Source organism: Pan paniscus, chromosome 12 (assembly GCF_029289425.2).
Source record: "Pan paniscus chromosome 12, NHGRI_mPanPan1-v2.0_pri, whole genome shotgun sequence".
Taxonomy (NCBI): Eukaryota; Metazoa; Chordata; class Mammalia; order Primates; family Hominidae; genus Pan; species Pan paniscus.
Window position 1 is genome coordinate 17,790,490 of NC_073261.2, and position 18,564 is coordinate 17,809,053.

Consider the following 18,564-nt stretch of genomic DNA (forward strand, 5'->3'; position numbering starts at 1 on the left):
TGTTGCCAGGCTGGAGTGCAGTGGCGCAATCACGGCTCACTGCAACCCCCGCCTCCTGGGTTCAAGCGATTCTCCTGCCTCATTTTCCCAAGTAGCTGGGACTACAGGCGCGTGCCACCATGCCCAGCTAATTTTTGTATTTAGTAGAGACGGGATTTTACCATGTTGGCCAAGATGGTCTTGATCTCTTGACCTTGTGATCCGCCCGTCTTGGCCTCCCAAAGTGCTGGGATTACAAGCGTGAGCCACTGCGCCCAGCCTATACCTGGCTAATTTTTGTATTTTTTATAGAGACACGGTCTTGCCATGTTTCCCAGGCCGGTCTTGAACTCCTGGGCTCAAGCAATCTGCCTGCCTCGGTCTCCCAAAATGCTGAGATTATAGGCATGAGCCACCATGCCCAGCCAAGAACCTCTTTCTTGAGAGCTTCTTTTCTTTTGTTTTTCTTTTTTTTGGATATTAAATAAAAATTTATTGACATGTAAAGATGGCAATTATTAACAACAACAAAAAACAGATTATAAAACATTTCATACAACACGATTGTATTTTGGCAAGCAAACACACACACACACACATACTCTCGCACAGGAAACGACCTGGAAGAATATTTGGTGCTTTTATTTTTTAGATTATTTGTGTTTCTGAAATTTCTACAATTAATAAATACTGCTTTAAAATAATCAATGGTTATTTGTAATTTTAAAAAATCAAGGATTTCCATTCAATGCTAGATGCCACAAGCGGGTGACATTCTAAGAAAAAATATTGGCGATATCTACATTGACTAGAAATTTTTATCTAGAACAGACTTTTTCAACTGAAGTTCCTAATCTGAATCTCAAAAACCAGCAAATATGGCCAGGCACGGTGGCTCACGCCTGAATCCCAGCACTTTGGGAGGCCAGGGCAGGTGGATCACTTGAGGTCAGGAGTTCGAGACCAGCCTGGCCAACATGGCGAAACTCCATCTCTACCAAAAATATGATAAAATTAGCCAGGCATTGTAGTGCACACATGTAGTCCCAGCTACCCGGGAAGCTGAGGCAGGAGAATCACTTGAACCCCAGAGAGGGAGGTTGCAGTGAGGCAAGATCGCGCCACTGCACTCCACCCTGGGCGACAGAGCAAGACTCCACCTCAAAAAAAGAAAAACAAAAACAAAAAAACAGCAAATAATTTGAGTGTTTTCTGAACTTTGCTGAGAACAGTAGGTAAATAGTCCCATGCTACAGGCTTAGAGGTTAATTTGTTATGTATAATCCATGCCCTAGGGCATGTATAAGACATACCCATATGCAGTAGGGCTTAATTATCCCTAGGAACTAAACTAAAATATGCAAGGATCTCCTGCTAAGCAACATGAAAAAGAAAAAAGCAGAAAATCTGGTAAAGAACATGAATAAGCAATTCACAGGAAGGGAAACAAAAAAACACTAGTGAGTACATGAAAAGATGCTGAACCTCATTAGTAATCAGAGGCATGCAAATGAAAATGAGATCACGCTACACTCATTGGATTGGCAAAATTAGAAAGCTGGATGATGCCATGTTTTGATGAGGACATGCAGAAATGGAATCTCTTATGCACTGCTCATTATGAGGATAAAATATTATAACCATTCGGGAGAGCAATTAGATGATATTTACTCAAACGCCGTTTGCAGGTGTCCTGTTATCCAGCAATTCTACTCCCAGCTACAATGACAGGAGACTGGCACAGAATCAGAAGGGAGCATGTACCAGGATGCTCATGGTGACACGGTTTGTAGGGGCAGGAACTGGAAGGCAATCTAGGTCTCCAACCTCAGGAGAATGTATGAACAAAATATGGTGAATGAACACCGCAGATTTCTCTGCAGCTGTTAGAAGCAAAGAACTAGATGTACTTGGAGCAGCATGAATAGATCTTGAAAAAAAGTGCTGAATTAAAAAAACACAATGCAACAGAAACTGATTCACAGCTTCAATGCCATTTATGGACATTTAAAATGCACACATATGCAGAATAATGCTTTAGCTTTTCGAGCATTGTATCAAAACATTAAAATTGGATGGGTGCCCCTGGGGAAAAGGAAAGTAGGCAGGGGACTGGGAATGAAGGGAAAGAAATAAAACTAAAAGACAAAAGGTTTGCATAGACCAATATTGATGAAGTGCCACACACTGAGGAGTGTGCTGAGCTGTGTGAGGTGCAAAGCAGGAGTATAGAAAAGTACAGCTCTTGGGAGGCTGAAGGTCAGATAGTCAGGTAGCCTGGGGTCAAATCTGAGCTCTGCTGCTTCCCAGCTCTTTGACCTTGGACACGTCTTCCAAGCTCCCTCGCATTTCTTTTTATGTCAAACAAGGACACAAGACGTATACACAAGCAGATAGCAGAATTGCTCCTGACACACAGTGGGTACATGATGACATTAGTAAATTTAAAACTACAGGCTGGGTTTTAAAACTTTAGTTTTAACATTAGTAAATTTAAAACTACAGGCCGGTGGCTCACGCCTGTAATCCCAGCACTTCGGGGGGCCAAGGCGGATGGATCACGTGAGGCCAGGAGTTCGACACCAGCCTAGCAAACATGGTGAAACCCCATCTCTACTAAAAATACAAAAAAGTAGCAAAGCGTGGTGGCAGGCACCTGTAATTCTAGCTACTTGGGAGGCTGAGGCAGGAGAATTGCTTGAACCTGGGAGGCAGAGGTTGCGGTGAGCCAAGATCACGCCATTGCACTCCAGCCTGGGCGACAGAGAGACTCTGTCTCAAAACAAAACAAAACAAAAATGCTACAGAGCAGGAATGCACTTCCAAGATCTAGTACAATGAATGTTTCTCAAATGCAAGTGGTAATTTATTAATGGGTCATGAAATAAGTAATGGGTCCCAAACAGCATTAAAAAGAAAGATTATCAGAGTACATTTCACTAAAAGTATCTTTTTATAGAACTGTTATTTCAGTTATATATAATGAGTACTAAAATGCATTTTTTCCCTATGGCAGGCAATCAAAAAGTTTGAAAAACATGGATATTGTCCAAAGGAGTTCTACACCTTTGGGCTTCAAGAACCAGTAAGTATTCCCTGAGACACAAGTTGTTCAGGGAGGCCACCTTTTAATCTATAAAGGGCATTCAAAAAGAAACTTTTATAATCTTCTCTTACTATTGTAACACAAAAGAAAGGACATTTTTAACATTGTAAAAATAGAACAGAATAACAGGCTTTATGTAAAACTCACTACTTGGTACTTATTTTTCTCCCTTCCCTGTCTTTCAGAACCCGAGGACAGAATCCCAGAGGTAGGAATGGACTCACTGAAGGTCACTGAGTCAGCTGTGACAGAGGTGACACAGAACCCTTATGTCCTGGCTTCACTTTCCAAGCTCTGCTCCTCAGAACCCTAAGGGGTCCACAAAAGTGGAGCCCAGCAGGTGGGGTCTCTAGAGTCCCCAACCCTGTTTTACTGGGAGTGGCCCTGCTTCTGTGAGATTTCATTTGAATAAAGAATTTCACTGTTTAAAAAAAAAAAAGAATTAGCCCCTGGGGGGCGGAAGCCATGGGAGAATGCTGCCTCCCAGGATAGGGCCAGATCGCAGAGGTTATTATATTTCAATTTAAATTTAGATGTTTTTCCCTAGTGACACGAGGGAGCTATTTAGGATTTCTGAGCAAGAGAGAGAATAGATCGGGGTTGTGCTGAAAGATAATTACTCAGGTGCGAGTGTAACAGCTGGACTGGCTGCATAGGAACAGTGGGAAGCAGAGAGCAGCTATTTAACCATTGCAAAGGTCCTGGCATGAGGCTGGGGTGGGGGTGCTGCCTGAGGCAGCAGGGATGCAGAAGATGGCACCTCAAATTCTCTGGGGTTATGGCCAGCCAAAGCCAGGCTCTCCAAGCCATACCCCGTATCTCCTTTTTTCTGCTCTAATACCTGCTTGGGCAGCTCTCCCAGGAACATAGGCATGGGGACTCCGAAGGCCCTCACCTGCAGCGCCAGCCGGCAGTCCTCAATCCGGCCCTGCGCCAGGTAGTAGCGTGCTTCGCCTAGCAGCTCCCCCAGTTCCCTCGTACTCTCCAGCAGTGGCACAGACCCATCCCGCAGGTAATTGAGGATTGTACCAAAGCGACGGCCGCTCCGGTCAATCAGCACCCGACCTAGCGGGGTGGGGAGAGGCAGGGGGAAAGATGGCTTTGCTGCGGGACCTGGAGCTACTAAATTAAAAAAAAAATTTTGTAGAGATGGAGTCTCACTATGTTGCCCAGGCTGGTCTTGAACTCCTGGGCTCAAGTGATCCTCCCATCTCGGCCTCCCAAGTACTTGGATTATAGGTGTGAGCCACCAAACCTGGCCTAAATTATAAGAAAAAAGGATTCCAGCCAGGCGCGGTGGCTCATGCCTATAATCCCAGCACCTTAGGAGGCTGAGGCAGGCAGATCACCTGAGGTCAGGAGTTTGAGACCAGCCTGACCAACACGGAGAAACCCCATCTCTACTAAAAATACAAAATTAGCTGGGCTTGGTGGCTCGTGCCAGCTACTCGGGAGGGTGAGGCAGGAGAATCGCTTGAACCCGGGAGGTGGAGTTTGCAGTGAGCCGAGATCGCGCCATTGCACTCCAGCCTGGGTAATAAGAGGGAAACTCCGTCTCAAAACAAAAAAATAAAAAAAGAAAAGTAAAGAAAAGAAGGCCGGGCACGGTGACTGACGCCTGTAATCCCAGCACTTTAGGAGGCCGAGGTGGGCGGATCACCTGAGGTCAGGAGTTCGAGACCAGCCTGACCAACATGGAGAAATCCCATCTTTACTAAAAACACAAAATTAGCCGGGCATGGTGGCGCATGCCTGTAATCCCAGCTACTCAGGAGGCCGAGGCAGGAGAATCGCTTGAACCTGGGAGGTGGAGGTTGCGGTGAGCCGAGATCGTGCCATTGCACTCCAGCCTGGGCAACAAGAGTGAAACTCCATCTCAAAAAAAAAAAAAAAAAAAAAAAAAGAAAAGGAAAAAGGATTCCAAAGCCACAAAAAAGTCTGAATACTGATCTGTCTCAAACCTGTGCCACAGCCAAGAAATCTCTTTAAAACCTCTCCAGCGAGTTCTCCCTTAAGTTTTTATACATATTCAACCAGATAATTAACTCATCCATATCTGGTCTACAGTCAGAAGGCTCTCACCATGAGAAAGTTCTTGCAGAATTACCTTATCAATGAACTGCTAACCCCCGAAGTTAATTCTCACCATCCTATTTAATTAAAATGTCTACCTCCCCCCGTCCAGTTCACTGCCATTTTAACTTTTATATTCTTCATAGAACTTACTATCAAAAAAAGAAAAAAGAAAGAACTTACTACTATCTGCAATTGCATATGCATATACATTTTGTTTACTTGCTTATTGGTCTTCTGATCTCCCACTTCCCTAAAAAAAGGGAATTTCCATAATTTTGTCAGGTTCATTTACCTATCTCCAGCACTAACTGATATTTTACAAATACTTATTGGACAAATGAATTCTTCCCTTTTTTTTTTTTTTTTTTTTTTTGAGACAGTCTCTCTCTGTCGCCCAGGCTGGAGTGCAGTGGCGCTGTCTCGGCTCACTGCAACCTCCGCCTCCCAGGTTCAAGCGATTCTCCCGTCTCAGCCTCCCGAGTAGCTGGGCTACAGGCGCACACCACCACGCCCGGCTAATTTTTGTATTTTTAGTAGAGACGGGGTTTCGCCATATTGGTCAGGCTGGTCTCGAACTCCTGACCTCAGGTGATCCACCGCCTCGGCCTCCCAAAGTGCTGGGATTAAAGGCGTGAGCCACCGCACCTGGCCGAATTCTTCACCTTTGATACTTGAAGGCAGATCTCCGCCTCCCAAATTTTTATTCTCCTGCTCTCACAGTCCTCGTTAACCCCTCCCTTAAGACTCTCCCACTCCCAACCTCCAAAACTTCAAAGTCTCACTTGGGCACGAAGGGTCCATACTTGAATGCAACACTCCAAGAAGGTAAGGTTCACCTGCCAAGGAGACCTGTCCACCCTCCACTCTGGTGTCCCTGGCAAACCCAAAGCAGCCTCCTTCTGCAATGTGTGTATACAGGTGGATTCCTAGAGTGTACAGGGACCTGTGTCAGGGGAACACAGAGGCAGACAAGATCTCCCAGCTCTCCTGGCTGGCTGTGAGCAGTTCTGAAGTAGAGAGGGAAACAAAAGGCTGGGCAGTCGGAAGAAACTGAGGAAGGCTGCCAGGAGTAGTACTGCAGGCAGCAGGGCTGGTTCCCAAGTCTTGAGCTGAGGGGTGAAGGGTGGGAGAGGTGGTCATGAGGATTATGAACTGACACGTTCAATCACTTACCACAGCGCCTGGCAGTTAGGGGTTCCGTAAGTGTTGGTTATTGCTGGGGGTAAAGGATCGGAGGAGGAGAAGAGAAATGATGAATGAGAAAGGGGAGGAGATGGGATGTGGGGGCTGGAGGGAGCTGAGAATGAGTTGACTGGACAGTAGCGGGCAGAGAGAAGGGGCATGAGGAGCCCCGGTGGTGAGAGACTGCGGGGAACGGGAGTTGGGGGTCTGGGGATGGGGGCACGGTAGGGGCGCCGCTCGTACCTCCGGCATCGGTCAGCACCTCCACGCGGCCGCCGAACATGGCTTTGAGCACGGTGTCCTGTCCCGTGAGGGTGCGCAGCGTGGTGTAGTGCAACGAGCCGCCCACGTTCAGCTTCCCGTATTTGCTGTTCGGGGTCAGCGGCTTGAGACCGTAGGCGGCGGGGCCAGGCTCGAGGCCCGAGGGCTTGGGGGCTTCCAGGGACGGGGCCGCGGCGGCCGCCGGGCCCGAGGCCTCCGCCGACAGTCCGGGTAGCGGCGGCGGACGGCGATCCCAGGATCTCTCCGCGCCCTGCGGCCTGCTCCCGAAGACCCTGGGCCGGCCCCCAGCCCTTGGGCCAGACCGCTCGGCGCACACGCCCACTCGCCGCAGCTGCTCTCGAGACCGGCCCTCCGCCCCATCTCGCTCGCACCACCCGGAAGCCCTTCTTTTGTTTTTCAGACAGGGTCTCGCTCTGTTGTCCAGGCTGTATTGCAGTGGTGCGATCACAGCTCGAACTCCTGGGCTCAAGCAATCTTCTCATCTCCTTCTCCTGTGTAGCTGGGACCATAGGTGTGTGCTACCACATCTGGCTAATTTTTAATTTTTATTTTGTAGAGATGGAGGTCTTGCTATGTTGCCCAGGCTGGTATCCAACTCCTGGCCTCAAGAAATTCTCCTGTCTCGGCCTCCTTAAGTGCTGGGATTACAGGTGTAAGCCACCACACCCGGCCCTCAACCTTTATGTATACAGTTGTTGCTCAATATGTGCAGGATACTATTTCTAGGATGCTGTGAGGATACCAAAATCTCAGACGCTCAAGTCCCTGATATAAAATGCATATAACCTATGTACATTGTCTTGTATACATTTATTTATTTATTTTTGAGACGGAGTTTTGCTCTTGTCGCCCAGGCTGGAGTGCAATGGTGTGATCTTGGCTCACAGCAACCTCTGCCTCCCGGGTTCAAGTGATTCTCCTGCCTCAGCCTCCCGAGTAGCTGGGATTATAGGCATGCACCACCACACCCAGCTAATTTTTTGTATTTTTAGTAGAGATGGGGTTTCACCATGTTGGCCAGACTGGTCTTGAACTCTTGACCTCAGTTGATCTGCCTGCCTCGGCCTCCCAAAGTGTTGGGATTACAGGCGTGAGCCACTGCGCCTGGTCCTGTCTCGTATACTTTAGATCATCTCTAGGTTAATTATAATGCCTAGTACAATGTAAATGATATGTAAATAGTCATTATACTGTACTATTTGTATTGTTATATTGTTATTTTTCTCTAAATATTTTTGATCCATAGTTGGTTGAATCCACAGATGTTTGGATCCAGCCCCTGGATATGGAGGGCTGACTTTAATCTTCCCCCATCCTTAAGTATCCTGTGAAGTTATAAATGATATGTGCCATGTCTTACACCAGCAACTGTGCCCCCTTGGCCTGGGCACATGTGGCAACTGTCCATGCATCATGTTGTTTAGGTGAGCTTGCTGTTTCTGTCCCTACTGCTGTTGGCCCAACTAGGAAATATGAACTAGGTAAATAATTTTCAAAAATCCAGACATTAACTTATTTGCCTCTGTAGGAGTCTTTTTTCCAGAGCTGATGATAACAAGACAGTTTCCTCTGCAGCTTCTTTCACCTGGCATCTATTTCACACAGGAGGGAGGTAAGTTTTACTTTCAATGGCACTAGAGATTGTTTTCCTGGATTGTTTTCACAAACTGCACATGAACAGTTTCAAAAGTATTTCCTGAATTAGGTGATGTCTGCAGGCAGCCATGAATCATGCTGAAAACAGTATCGTTCAAAACTTTGCCAGGAAGTCTCTGGCAGAAGTGTGTTAGCGAGTCTTAGCAAACACAGCTGCTTCCTTTCTGTTCCAATCAATCAGCCCAGCCTAATTACCACAGTACAAGGGTGGTAAGTCCTAGATATGCTTGCTGATAACTGCCAGCTTTTAGCATGTGCAGGTTAAAGTGCCTCTTCCTAACTACGATAGCAGATTAAACTCTTCCTAATAAACGTTGTTCTAGAGCTTCCTGAAACTGGACACAGAAACAGGTCTTAGGGTCCACCAGGGACAGTTCCCATGATTGCTGGCATACAACACTGCAGCAGTGGCCGAAAGTAGTGTCATAAATCAGTAACAAATCCAACTCTTTGATATTATCATCTTACTGCTACAGATTACTTGGAAAATACGCCAAAGATAGAGAAAAAGTAACTGATAACGATCACATTTCAAACCATAGCAATCACCAACCTGAATTTCCACATTACCCAAGTGTTTTTGTGTCAAAGTGGCACCAATCTAAAACTCACACAGATACTTACCATCACCTTCTATAACACGATTGCAGTGGAAGCAAACATCACCAAATAGCTGAAAATAAAAAAAGGTGGTCAAAGTTCAAGATGTGTTAGAATTTTTAGAACACTGAACATTTAAAACTAGCTGGCTATCTAAATTGAGGATTTATCACTACTAGAGAAAATTAGTAAAAGTTCTTTGACAAGTTTTTACTTCTTACAATGAAAGTAATTCACTCTCATCAATTAAAAGAAAAACTTCCCGGATGACAGTTTGAACACCCAAATAAGTGATGCAAAATATAGAAATCTGTGAGTCCATATGGATAAGAAATAGATAAATGAATAAACCTATAGACGGGAGAGGAGGTGGGCTCTTGCTCAGGCAGAGCGCTGAGGACCAGACTATGGGTGGAGGGCATGGGGCTGGAGAAGTATTGTTTGCAGCTGGCGCAGAGACAAGAATCATCAAGGGGTGCTGAATCTAGGGCGGGTTGATGAGGAACAGGACATTTCCATGGTCATAGAATGATTGCCCACAGATTGCTTCTTTCTTACAGAGGAGGGAAGGAAAGTGTAATTCACAGTGATGTTATCAGCCAGCACCATGCCTGGGAGATCACCAGTGCAGGAGAGGTATCAAATGCTCCAGGGGCAAGGTTCTGAGAAGATGCCCTGCCACTGTATGAGGCCACAACCTGCTGTGTATAACCTCATCTAAGCACAGAGAAGCACCAGGTGAACCCAAGTGGAAAGTAGTCTATTAAAAAGGGGTTAGGGGCCCTCTGCATCCCTCCAAAATGTCAATGTCATCAAAAATTTTAAAAGACTCTGGAAATGTTCCAGATTTAAGAAGGCTAAAGAAACATCACAGCCCTAGGCTGGGTCCAGTCTGGGAGTGGAAAAAATGCTGTGAGGATATTACTGACTCAAGTGACAAAACTGGAATAAATGGGTTAAAGTATGGTATCAATATTGATAACTACAATTATGTTAGAGAGTTCCATATTCTTGGGAAATATACACTGAAGTATTTAGGGGTAAAGGAGTATGATGAACTTATTGGCAAATGCTTTAGAAACAGCCATCGTACTTGTATATAATATTTATGTAAGTATGTGTTTTACACAGGAAGACTGAGCGTGGGAAATGATAAAGCAAACTGTGGACTTGAATGAAAGACATACAGGTATTCTTTGTATTTTTATAGTTAGCTTCTGAGTCTGAAATTATTTCCCAAATAAAAAGTTAAAAACAAATCTCTATTGAACAATGTACATCTTCCAAGGGATTTCCTTGTAGCTAAACTACTGATAAGCTTAGGTTCATAAAAGTCTATCTAGCATCCAGTGACTAAGGTCAATACCTGGTTATAGTGAGTTTCACAATACGCCAGGCCTTTCCTCTCATAATGGCGATGTCCAAGAAAGGGTTTCTCACACTTGGCACAAACAAAATGCTGAAAAAAAATTGCTATAGGTCATTTTTGAATTGCCATATTTTATATCTAATAAAGTAAACACCAGAGTTAACCTATTTTCAGAGAAGATGAAGGAAAGTTTGAGACAGCCATTTCATTTGGCCATAGGTGGCCCCATAACATAATACTTCTGCAGTTGTAATTCAGGTGTCTGTCTTTGAAGGTTACTTTAAGACATAGCCTATTATAATAGCCCAAAAAGAGAATAGAGGTGAGCATCTCAGTAGCACCTATAAAGGAGGAGCTGCTGCTGGATACAGACCATGGCACTTCCTGCTTCAAGAAGGCTTTAGGAGCAAAAGTGCACATCCTGTATCATTACTGAGACATTCACAAAAGCAGTGTACAGTCTATATTCTTAGCTGTCAGCAAAGTCAATTGTCTTTAAAATGTCCACGTTTAATCTTTAGAGTCTCCTAATCTTGCCAGGACACCTGAATCATGAAGATTTGAAAGTACTGGTTACCCCTGAATCATGGGAGATTTGAAAGTATTGGTTACCCCTGAATCATGGAGATTTGAAAGGATTGGTTACCCCTTAATCATGGAGATTTGAAAGTATTGGTTACCCCTTAATCATGGAGATTTGAAAGTATTGGTTACTCCTTAATCATGGAGATTTGAAAGGATTGGTTACCCTTTGCCATTTAGAACTCACCTCCACATGCCACTGCTTGCCCATGGCGTTCACCACGCGCCCTTCGATGGGCCGTCGGCAAGCGCCACAGATGGGGACCCCCATTTTATCATGGCATGGCAGGCAGTATAGCTCCCCTTTCAGCTCCCGTGCATCGGCAGTCAGCTCCTTCCTGTCCGTGAGAAAGACACACAGCTTAATACTAAGAGAGAAAAGCGGCCAACCGATGGGGCTAGCACACTTTTTAGAAGGTTTTTAAAGACATTACTATGACAATCCCTGCAAATTTCTTTTTTCCCCTTTAGAGGTGATCAGAATAACCTGAATTAATAGGCCCAAACAGGTTTCAGACTCCTACCAAAACATCTGTATCTTAAAAGGATAAGATGCAAGACTAGGTCAGATACATACCACCACACCAGTCATATTCATAATTTCCTTCTTATATTATCACATTACATTTTAGTCCATTTGTCTTCCTTTAAAAGCTACAGGGAATAATCACAGTGCTGAGGGTAGACTCAGTAATACTACCTGCTATGGTGTGACTGTGTCCCCAAAGTTCATGATCCCCAATTCTGAGGTGTTGAGAGGTAGGACCTCTAAGGCGTGATTACATCACGAAGGCTCTGCCCTCACAGATGGATTAACGCTGTTACTGAGGGGGTGGGTTCCTTATAAAAGGACGAGTTCAGCCTCCTTCCTTTTCTTCCTTCCCCCCTCCTCTTCCCCCACCATGTGATGCCCTCTGCTATGTAATGATGCAGAAGAAGGTCCTCACCAGACGCCAGCCCCTTGATCTTGGACTTCCCAGCCTCCAGAACCATGAGCCAAATAAACTTCTGTTGGTTACAAATTACCCAGTTTGTGGTATTCTGTTACAGGCCCATAAAATAGACTAACACACGACCTTTCCAAGCAAACTGAGAAGTTGGGAGACTAGTTCCATTTACTAACAATTATTTAAATTGTCACAAGCTGTTGAAAAGAGTTATAGGTTAATAGGTTTATTTTCATAAACAACAAAATGCCCAGAATTTTCCTTCTCCAAATACTCAAATTAAATATTATTTTCAGTCTCCTGCATCAATAAACATTTGGTCAGAGATGGTCCCAATTAGTCAAATGGACTTGTTTGGATTTCATCCCTTTTATGTAATTCTCTAGGAGAGATCCTAATGAAAAGTGGGCAGAGGTGAAACCCGAAGAGGAAGGACAGGCAAGAAAACAAGAAAAGGCACAAACTGATAATTCAATCACAAAAGATGAGATGGCTGAACTTATACAACCAAACTGTTTAATTTCTTTTTTTTTTTTTTTTTTTTTTTTTGAGATGAGTCTTGCTTTGCTGCCCAGGCTGGAGTGCAGTGGCGCGATCCACGCTCACTGCAAGCTCCGCCTCCCGGGTTCACGCCATTATCCTGCCTCAGCCTCCCGAGTAACTGGGACTACAGGCACCCACCACCACGCCTGGCTAATTTTTTTATTTTTAGTAGAGATGGGGTTTCACCATGTTAGCCAGGATGGTCTCGATCTCCTGACCTCATGATCCACCCGCCTCGGCCTCCCAAAGTGCTGGGATTACAGGCGTGTGCCACTGCACCTGGCCCAAACTGTTTTCTTAGCATTTGGCCTACTGTTTCTTCTCCATCCCTACTATAATTTAGCAAGTAAGTTCACATTAACTACGGTAAAGAATATTTTTTTAATTTTTTTTTGAGACGGAGTCTCGCTCTGTCTCCCAGGCTGGAGTGCAGTGGCGCGATCTCGGCTCACTGCAAGCTCCACCTCCCGGGTTCCTGCCATTCTCCTGCCTCAGCCTCCCAAGTAGCTGGGACTACAGGCGCCCGCCACCGTGCCCGGCTAATTTTTTTTGTATTTTTTAGTAGAGGCGGGGTTTCACCGTGTTAGCCAGGATGGTCTCGATCTCCTGACCTCGTGATTTGCCCGCCTCAGCCTCCCAAAGTGCTGGGATTACAGGCATGAGCCACTGCGCCCGGCCAAGAATCTTTATCCACTAAATTTTTATACTAGGCGGCAAACTGAGAAAAATTCATAGCCTAACAATTTATCATAACTTATTGAAGACAAAAAATTAAATATATTTCTTTTAGATATAAACCAAGCCAAACTAAATAAATATAACAACATCTTTTAAGATAATACCTAATTATTACAACTGTAAAAGTTATGCATGTACAGAGATAAGACCTTTTTTTGTTTTTAGATCTTCGACTGGAAAAACATAGTGATGACAAATATTTCTGGGGCTACTGGGAATATTTTTAATATGGACTGATAGTTGATATTATAAGATTATTGCTAATTTTCTTAGGCATAATAAGAGTATTGTGGTTCTGGCCAGGTGCAGTGGCTCATGCCTATAGTCCCAGCACTTTGGGAGGCCGAGATGAGTAGATTGCTTGAGCCCAGGAGTTTGAGACCAGCCTGGGCAACACAGCAAGGCTCCATCTCTACAAAAAATTTTAAAAAATTAGGAAGGGTGGTGTGTGCCTGTGGTCTCAGCTACTCTGGAGGCTGAAGTGGGAGGACTGCTTGAGCCCAGGAGGGTGAGGCTGCAGTGAGCTATGATTGCCCACTGCACTTCAGCCTGGGCAATAGAGCGAGAGAGACCCTGTCTCAAGGAAAAAAAAAATTTACAAAATGTATCATGGTTCCATAGGAAAATGCTCTTATTCTCAGGAGACGCATACTGGGAGTCATGAGAAATTTTAGAGGTATGCGTATACAGGCACACGTGCACACATACATAGGAGGGTGAAACGAGAACGTGGACTGTATACACACAAGCATGGCAAAATTTCAACTGGTGAAACGAAATTAAGGGTATACAGGTTTCATTAAATCATTCTCTTGACTCTTCTATAGGTTTAAAATTTTCTAGACTAAAAATGGGAGAAAAACAATTTGGTTTGCTAGAGTAACAGAAATATAGATAAATGTAATCTTTCATTCCCACTGCTTGTGTAATAAAAAAGAAACAATTCCAGTACCCACAGTTGGCGCAGTTGAAATGGTCTGGATGGTAGGGGTCGTTCTTGAATATCAGAGGCTGCTCATCGATGATAGCATGGCATTTCTGGCAGATGTATTTCCCAAGGCCTCTGGCTTTCTCACGATTATGACAGGGGCGACACAGGTGTCTAAACAGAGTCAAAACTTAAATTTAAAATTTTAGGTTCTTTCTAATGGTTAAAAAGAAATATGCTTCCCTTATCTCTGAAAAGAAATTAAACAAACCATTTCTTAAAAAAATCACTCCTGTGCTTCACGGGGCAGAATTAAGCCACATGAAAAATGTGTTCCAACCCTAATATCTGACTGATTTTTAAGAAACTCCATCTAGGTACATCCCCCATTGGTAGTTCAGCCATGCATGGAGCAGTTATGCCCTGTGAACAGCAACACAAGGGTCCACTCCCAGCAGCAGCACTCAGTCAACACACTGCAGTGTCTGAGTTCCCATGCCCTCAATTCAGTGTCCTACAGAACTGCCTTACATCCCACATGGAGAATACACGTGATCTTGTCACAGTCACATTGTCCACCCACATCTGACAAGGATGAAAATCCACCTACCTCCCAGCATTCTTGACAAACCCGATATCTGCCAGAACTTCCTGGCAGAGGTCACAGCGGAAGCACTCTGGATGCCAGCTGTTATTCATGGCTTTGATAACTCGGCCAATGATGAATTCACCTGTGGGAAAGCAACACACAAAGGATGTTACTAAGTAACATCCTAAGTAACAAGCATGGCACCTTATTTACTGAGAGAGCAATTAAGGAAAAACAGTGAGGAAAAAAACCGTTGAAGCCTTTCTCAATAGAGGAACTTTTTTTTTTTTTTTTTTTGAGACAGTTTCGCTCTTGTTGTCCAGGCTGGAGTGCAATGGCGCCATCTCGGCTCACTGCAACCTCTGCCTCCCGGGTTCAAGCGATTCTCCTGCCTCAGCCTCCCAAGTAGCTGGGATTACAGGTGCCTGCCACCACGCCCGGCTAATTTTGTATTTTCAGTAGAGACGGGGTTTCTCCATGTTGGTCGAATTCCCGACCTCAGGTGATCCGCCCGTCTTGGCCTCCCAAAGTGCTAGGATTATAGGCGTGAGCCACCACACATGGCCAGTAGAAGAACTTTTTATGTGTCTACCAGAGTAAGCACATTAGAAAAAAAGTTTATTTCATCGAATTTTTGTTTTTGATTCAACAGCCACATTTTTGGGCTGTTTTGTGTCATCTCTGAATCTAGCTTTCCTTTCCAAACGAGCTACTAGGCTCTCTTGAATGCCTTTTGGTTATTTCTGGTCATTGTCAACATAGACAACTGAAATCTACAGCACAGTTTCTTATAACCCATACTTAATTTATTCTTTCATTAAACCTTTAGAACATTCTACCCAGTTTCTTCAATCTCTGGAAACCTGGCAGAGGTATTAGCAACCAGTGAAGTGGCCAACGTGCAAGCAAGTCCATCACTTATGCGCAGTGCAAGCAATGTTTAAGCATCCCTCAGCTTCTGAAGCACCTCACTGATATCTTCCCTGCCTCTTTCCGGGCAAAACCAAAAGCAAGTAGGTAAAAGTTGTGTTAACACAGGAAAAGAACACTCCCAAACGCCACCCGATAGGAGTCCTAGTTCATCCCAAAATACCTCTACCTTAAATGTCCTTAAAAATCAATGATCTCTAGGTTTTGATACTCCTCCAGCTTGTTCTATGTTAACAATAGGGAAGAGGAGTGATGAAGTATCCAACAGTTATTCATAATGAGCACTAAAAACCATTTTTACCATCGATACTTCACCAGTGTGAAATGACTGAAGTAATGTGGAAACTTACTTTTTTTTCCCCCCAAGATGGAGTTTTGCTGTTGCCCAGGCTGGAGTGAAGTGGTGCAATCTCAGCTCACTGCAACCTCTGCCCCCTGGGTTCAAGTGATTCTCCTGCCTCAGCCTCTTGAATAACTGGGATCACCGGCACCTGCCACCACGCCCAGCTAATTTTTGTATTTTTAGTAGAGACGGGGTTTCCCTATGTTGGCCAGGCTGGTCTCGAATTCCTGACCTCAGGTGATCCTCCTCCCTCCGCCTCCCAAAGTGCTAGGATTACAGGTGTGAGCCACCGCACCTGGCCGGAAACTTACTTTTTACTTGACATTTAGCAGTAAAACTTACCACACTGATGACAGCAAGGGGCAAAGAGCATCTGAAAGTCATGTTCACAGTACTTTCTTCTTTCAAACTGAAAGAGAGGGTACCACCAACTTACAGACACGAAACAATCACAGGAGAAATATATTTGATGAAGATATACAGGAAAGATATTTCTAAACTAAGAGTTCTACTCTAAGAATTTATAACTCTACTGGGATTTTAAAAAGCAGATACTCTTTTGCACCATCCATACATCTACATGTTGGTACAGGAAAGACATACGGAATAAGTAGAGGCTAGAGTGAACAGTACACCTACAGGGACTGGTGACCTGGCCTCTGACTGTACTGAATTGTTTTCTGGCTCAAATACCCTGCCTTTAATGAATCTGATGAAAGCTATGGATCACCTCTCCCTCCAGAAAATATGCACATACATACAACTCTCCTCCCACATTTTTCAGGTCGATATCTGTAATTCTCACTGTAACCTCAAATATTTACAAAGGGCAAATATTCTAGCACATTGTATTTTATTATTTTTTTAAATGGGAGTCTTGCTATGTTGCCTAGGCTAGTTCTTGGACTCCTGGCCCAAAGCAATCCTCCTACCTCAGTCTCTCAAAGCACTGGGACCACAGGCGTGAGCCAGTACGCTCAGCCCTAGCACATTTTAAAATGACCAAAATCCATTAAAAAACATTCTCTTAACAGCCAAGATTTTTACATCTTTCATTTCTTGAACTGTTTTCATTTTATGTGCTCCAATTTTATCCTAGTATATTTTTGTACTTGTCTTTAACTGATCACCCTATCATACTTTTCTGCAATTAAAAAATATATATAACATGAAATTTTAAAATGTGCTTTCTGAATCCATAAGGCTGTAAAGGTTAACATTTATTTTCTTCTGTATTATCATTAGAATGATTAGTATAGGACAAGCAAGACACAAATATTAATTTTTTATACTATGTTTACTTGAAAAGCATATCTTAGTGATAGTGAAATGAGTAGGGCTGCCCTTTCCTCCCACAATTATTTCATGTATCTCATGCATCAATATGGCTTTCCACTAGAAGACTCAGCTTCAATATTAATTCTAGGTCTATTTTCTATTTTGGGTGTTGCTTTTTTTTTTTAAATATAGAAATGCTAAGAAGCCTTTTTCACATTACTAACTTGTGAGAAATGTTATAGTAATGTCTCCCCTTGAGTCTTTGAGCTCCTTACAAGTTATATGCCAAAAGTCATACACTGTTTGATTATTAAAATCCATTTTTCATGATATCCATTTTTAATGTATCAGTTGTCAACTCAATTTCCTCAAATTATGGCTATAGATTTAGTGCATCCAATTTAGTGAACATATCTACCACAGCTTAACTGGCAAAGTCAGTTCTTACTGTTGAACCAACCAAAGCAGATTTTCTCCTAGAAAGATAACTTTTTTTTTTTTCCAGTCTCACTCTGTTGCCCAGTCTGGAGTGCAGTGGTACAATCTTGGCTCACTGTAACCTCTGCCTCTTGGGTTCAAGCAATTCTCCTGCCTCAGCCTCCTGAGTAGCTGGGATTACAGGCACCTGCCACCATGTCCAGCTAATTTTTGTATTTTTAGTAGAGATGGGGTTTCACCATGTTGGCCAGGCTGGTCTCGAACTCCTGACCTCAAGTGATCCTCCCGCCTTTGGCTTCCCAAAGTGCTGGGATTACAGGTGTGAGCTACTATGTCAGCTTTCACTTTTTAATTCAAATGAATAACATGTAGTATATTTAATGTATCTTTTTGTTTTTAGACTAGGTCTTGCTATGTTGTTCAGGCTCGTCTTGAACGCTTGGGCTCAAGTGGTCCTTCTACATCAGCCTCTTGAGTAGCTGGGATTACAGGCACACACTACCTTGTCCAGATTAATGTATTTGGTTTTTAAAGTTTACTAACAGAAGAGAATAAATTGATATGCTATTACTCAATACTATGCCATACTACATTATAATGTGCAGCCAAAAGTACAAGTATTTATGAAGCGCGATATATTTCTGATAAATGTATGCCACCTATACGTATAAAAATCTGATGTTTAGCTTTTAGCAGTAATTAATGGAACTACCATATGATCCAGCAATCTCACTACTGGGAATATATTCAAAGGAAATGGAATCAGTATGTGGAAGAGATATCTGCACTCTCATGTTTACTGCAGCACTATTCACAATAGCCAAGATTTGGAAGCAACCTAACTGTCCATCAGCGGATGAATGGATTAAAAAAAATGGTACATATACCCAGCGGAGTACTCTTTGGCCATAAAAAAGAATGAGATCCTGTCATCTGTGGCGACATGGATGAACCTGTAGGACATTACATTAAGTGAAATAAGCACAGAAGAACAAATA

General features: G+C 43.7%; 1 protein-coding gene across 7 annotated transcripts in view; it reads right to left on the reverse strand.

Annotated features, from left to right (window-relative positions):
* Nucleotides 1-18,564, reverse strand: part of LOC117974330 (LIM and senescent cell antigen-like-containing domain protein 3) — a 34,712-nt gene that overhangs the window by 1,614 nt on the left and 14,534 nt on the right. Inside the window, exons 3-9 of one of the 7 annotated variants that reach the window (XM_055107433.2) lie at nucleotides 16,193-16,259; nucleotides 14,599-14,719; nucleotides 14,013-14,162; nucleotides 11,020-11,170; nucleotides 10,248-10,340; nucleotides 8,906-8,954; nucleotides 3,981-4,150 (exon numbers count right to left, since the gene is read on the reverse strand). In XM_055107433.2, the coding sequence (XP_054963408.1) occupies nucleotides 3,981-4,150; nucleotides 8,906-8,954; nucleotides 10,248-10,340; nucleotides 11,020-11,170; nucleotides 14,013-14,162; nucleotides 14,599-14,719; nucleotides 16,193-16,259 (801 nt within the window). Of the gene's footprint in view, nucleotides 1-3,980; nucleotides 4,151-7,160; nucleotides 8,617-8,905; nucleotides 8,955-10,247; nucleotides 10,341-11,019; nucleotides 11,171-14,001; nucleotides 14,163-14,598; nucleotides 14,720-16,192; nucleotides 16,260-18,564 lie in introns of those variants that run through there. The other 6 variants (XM_055107435.2, XM_055107434.2, XM_034953576.3 and 3 more) reach the window with 6 other exon arrangements.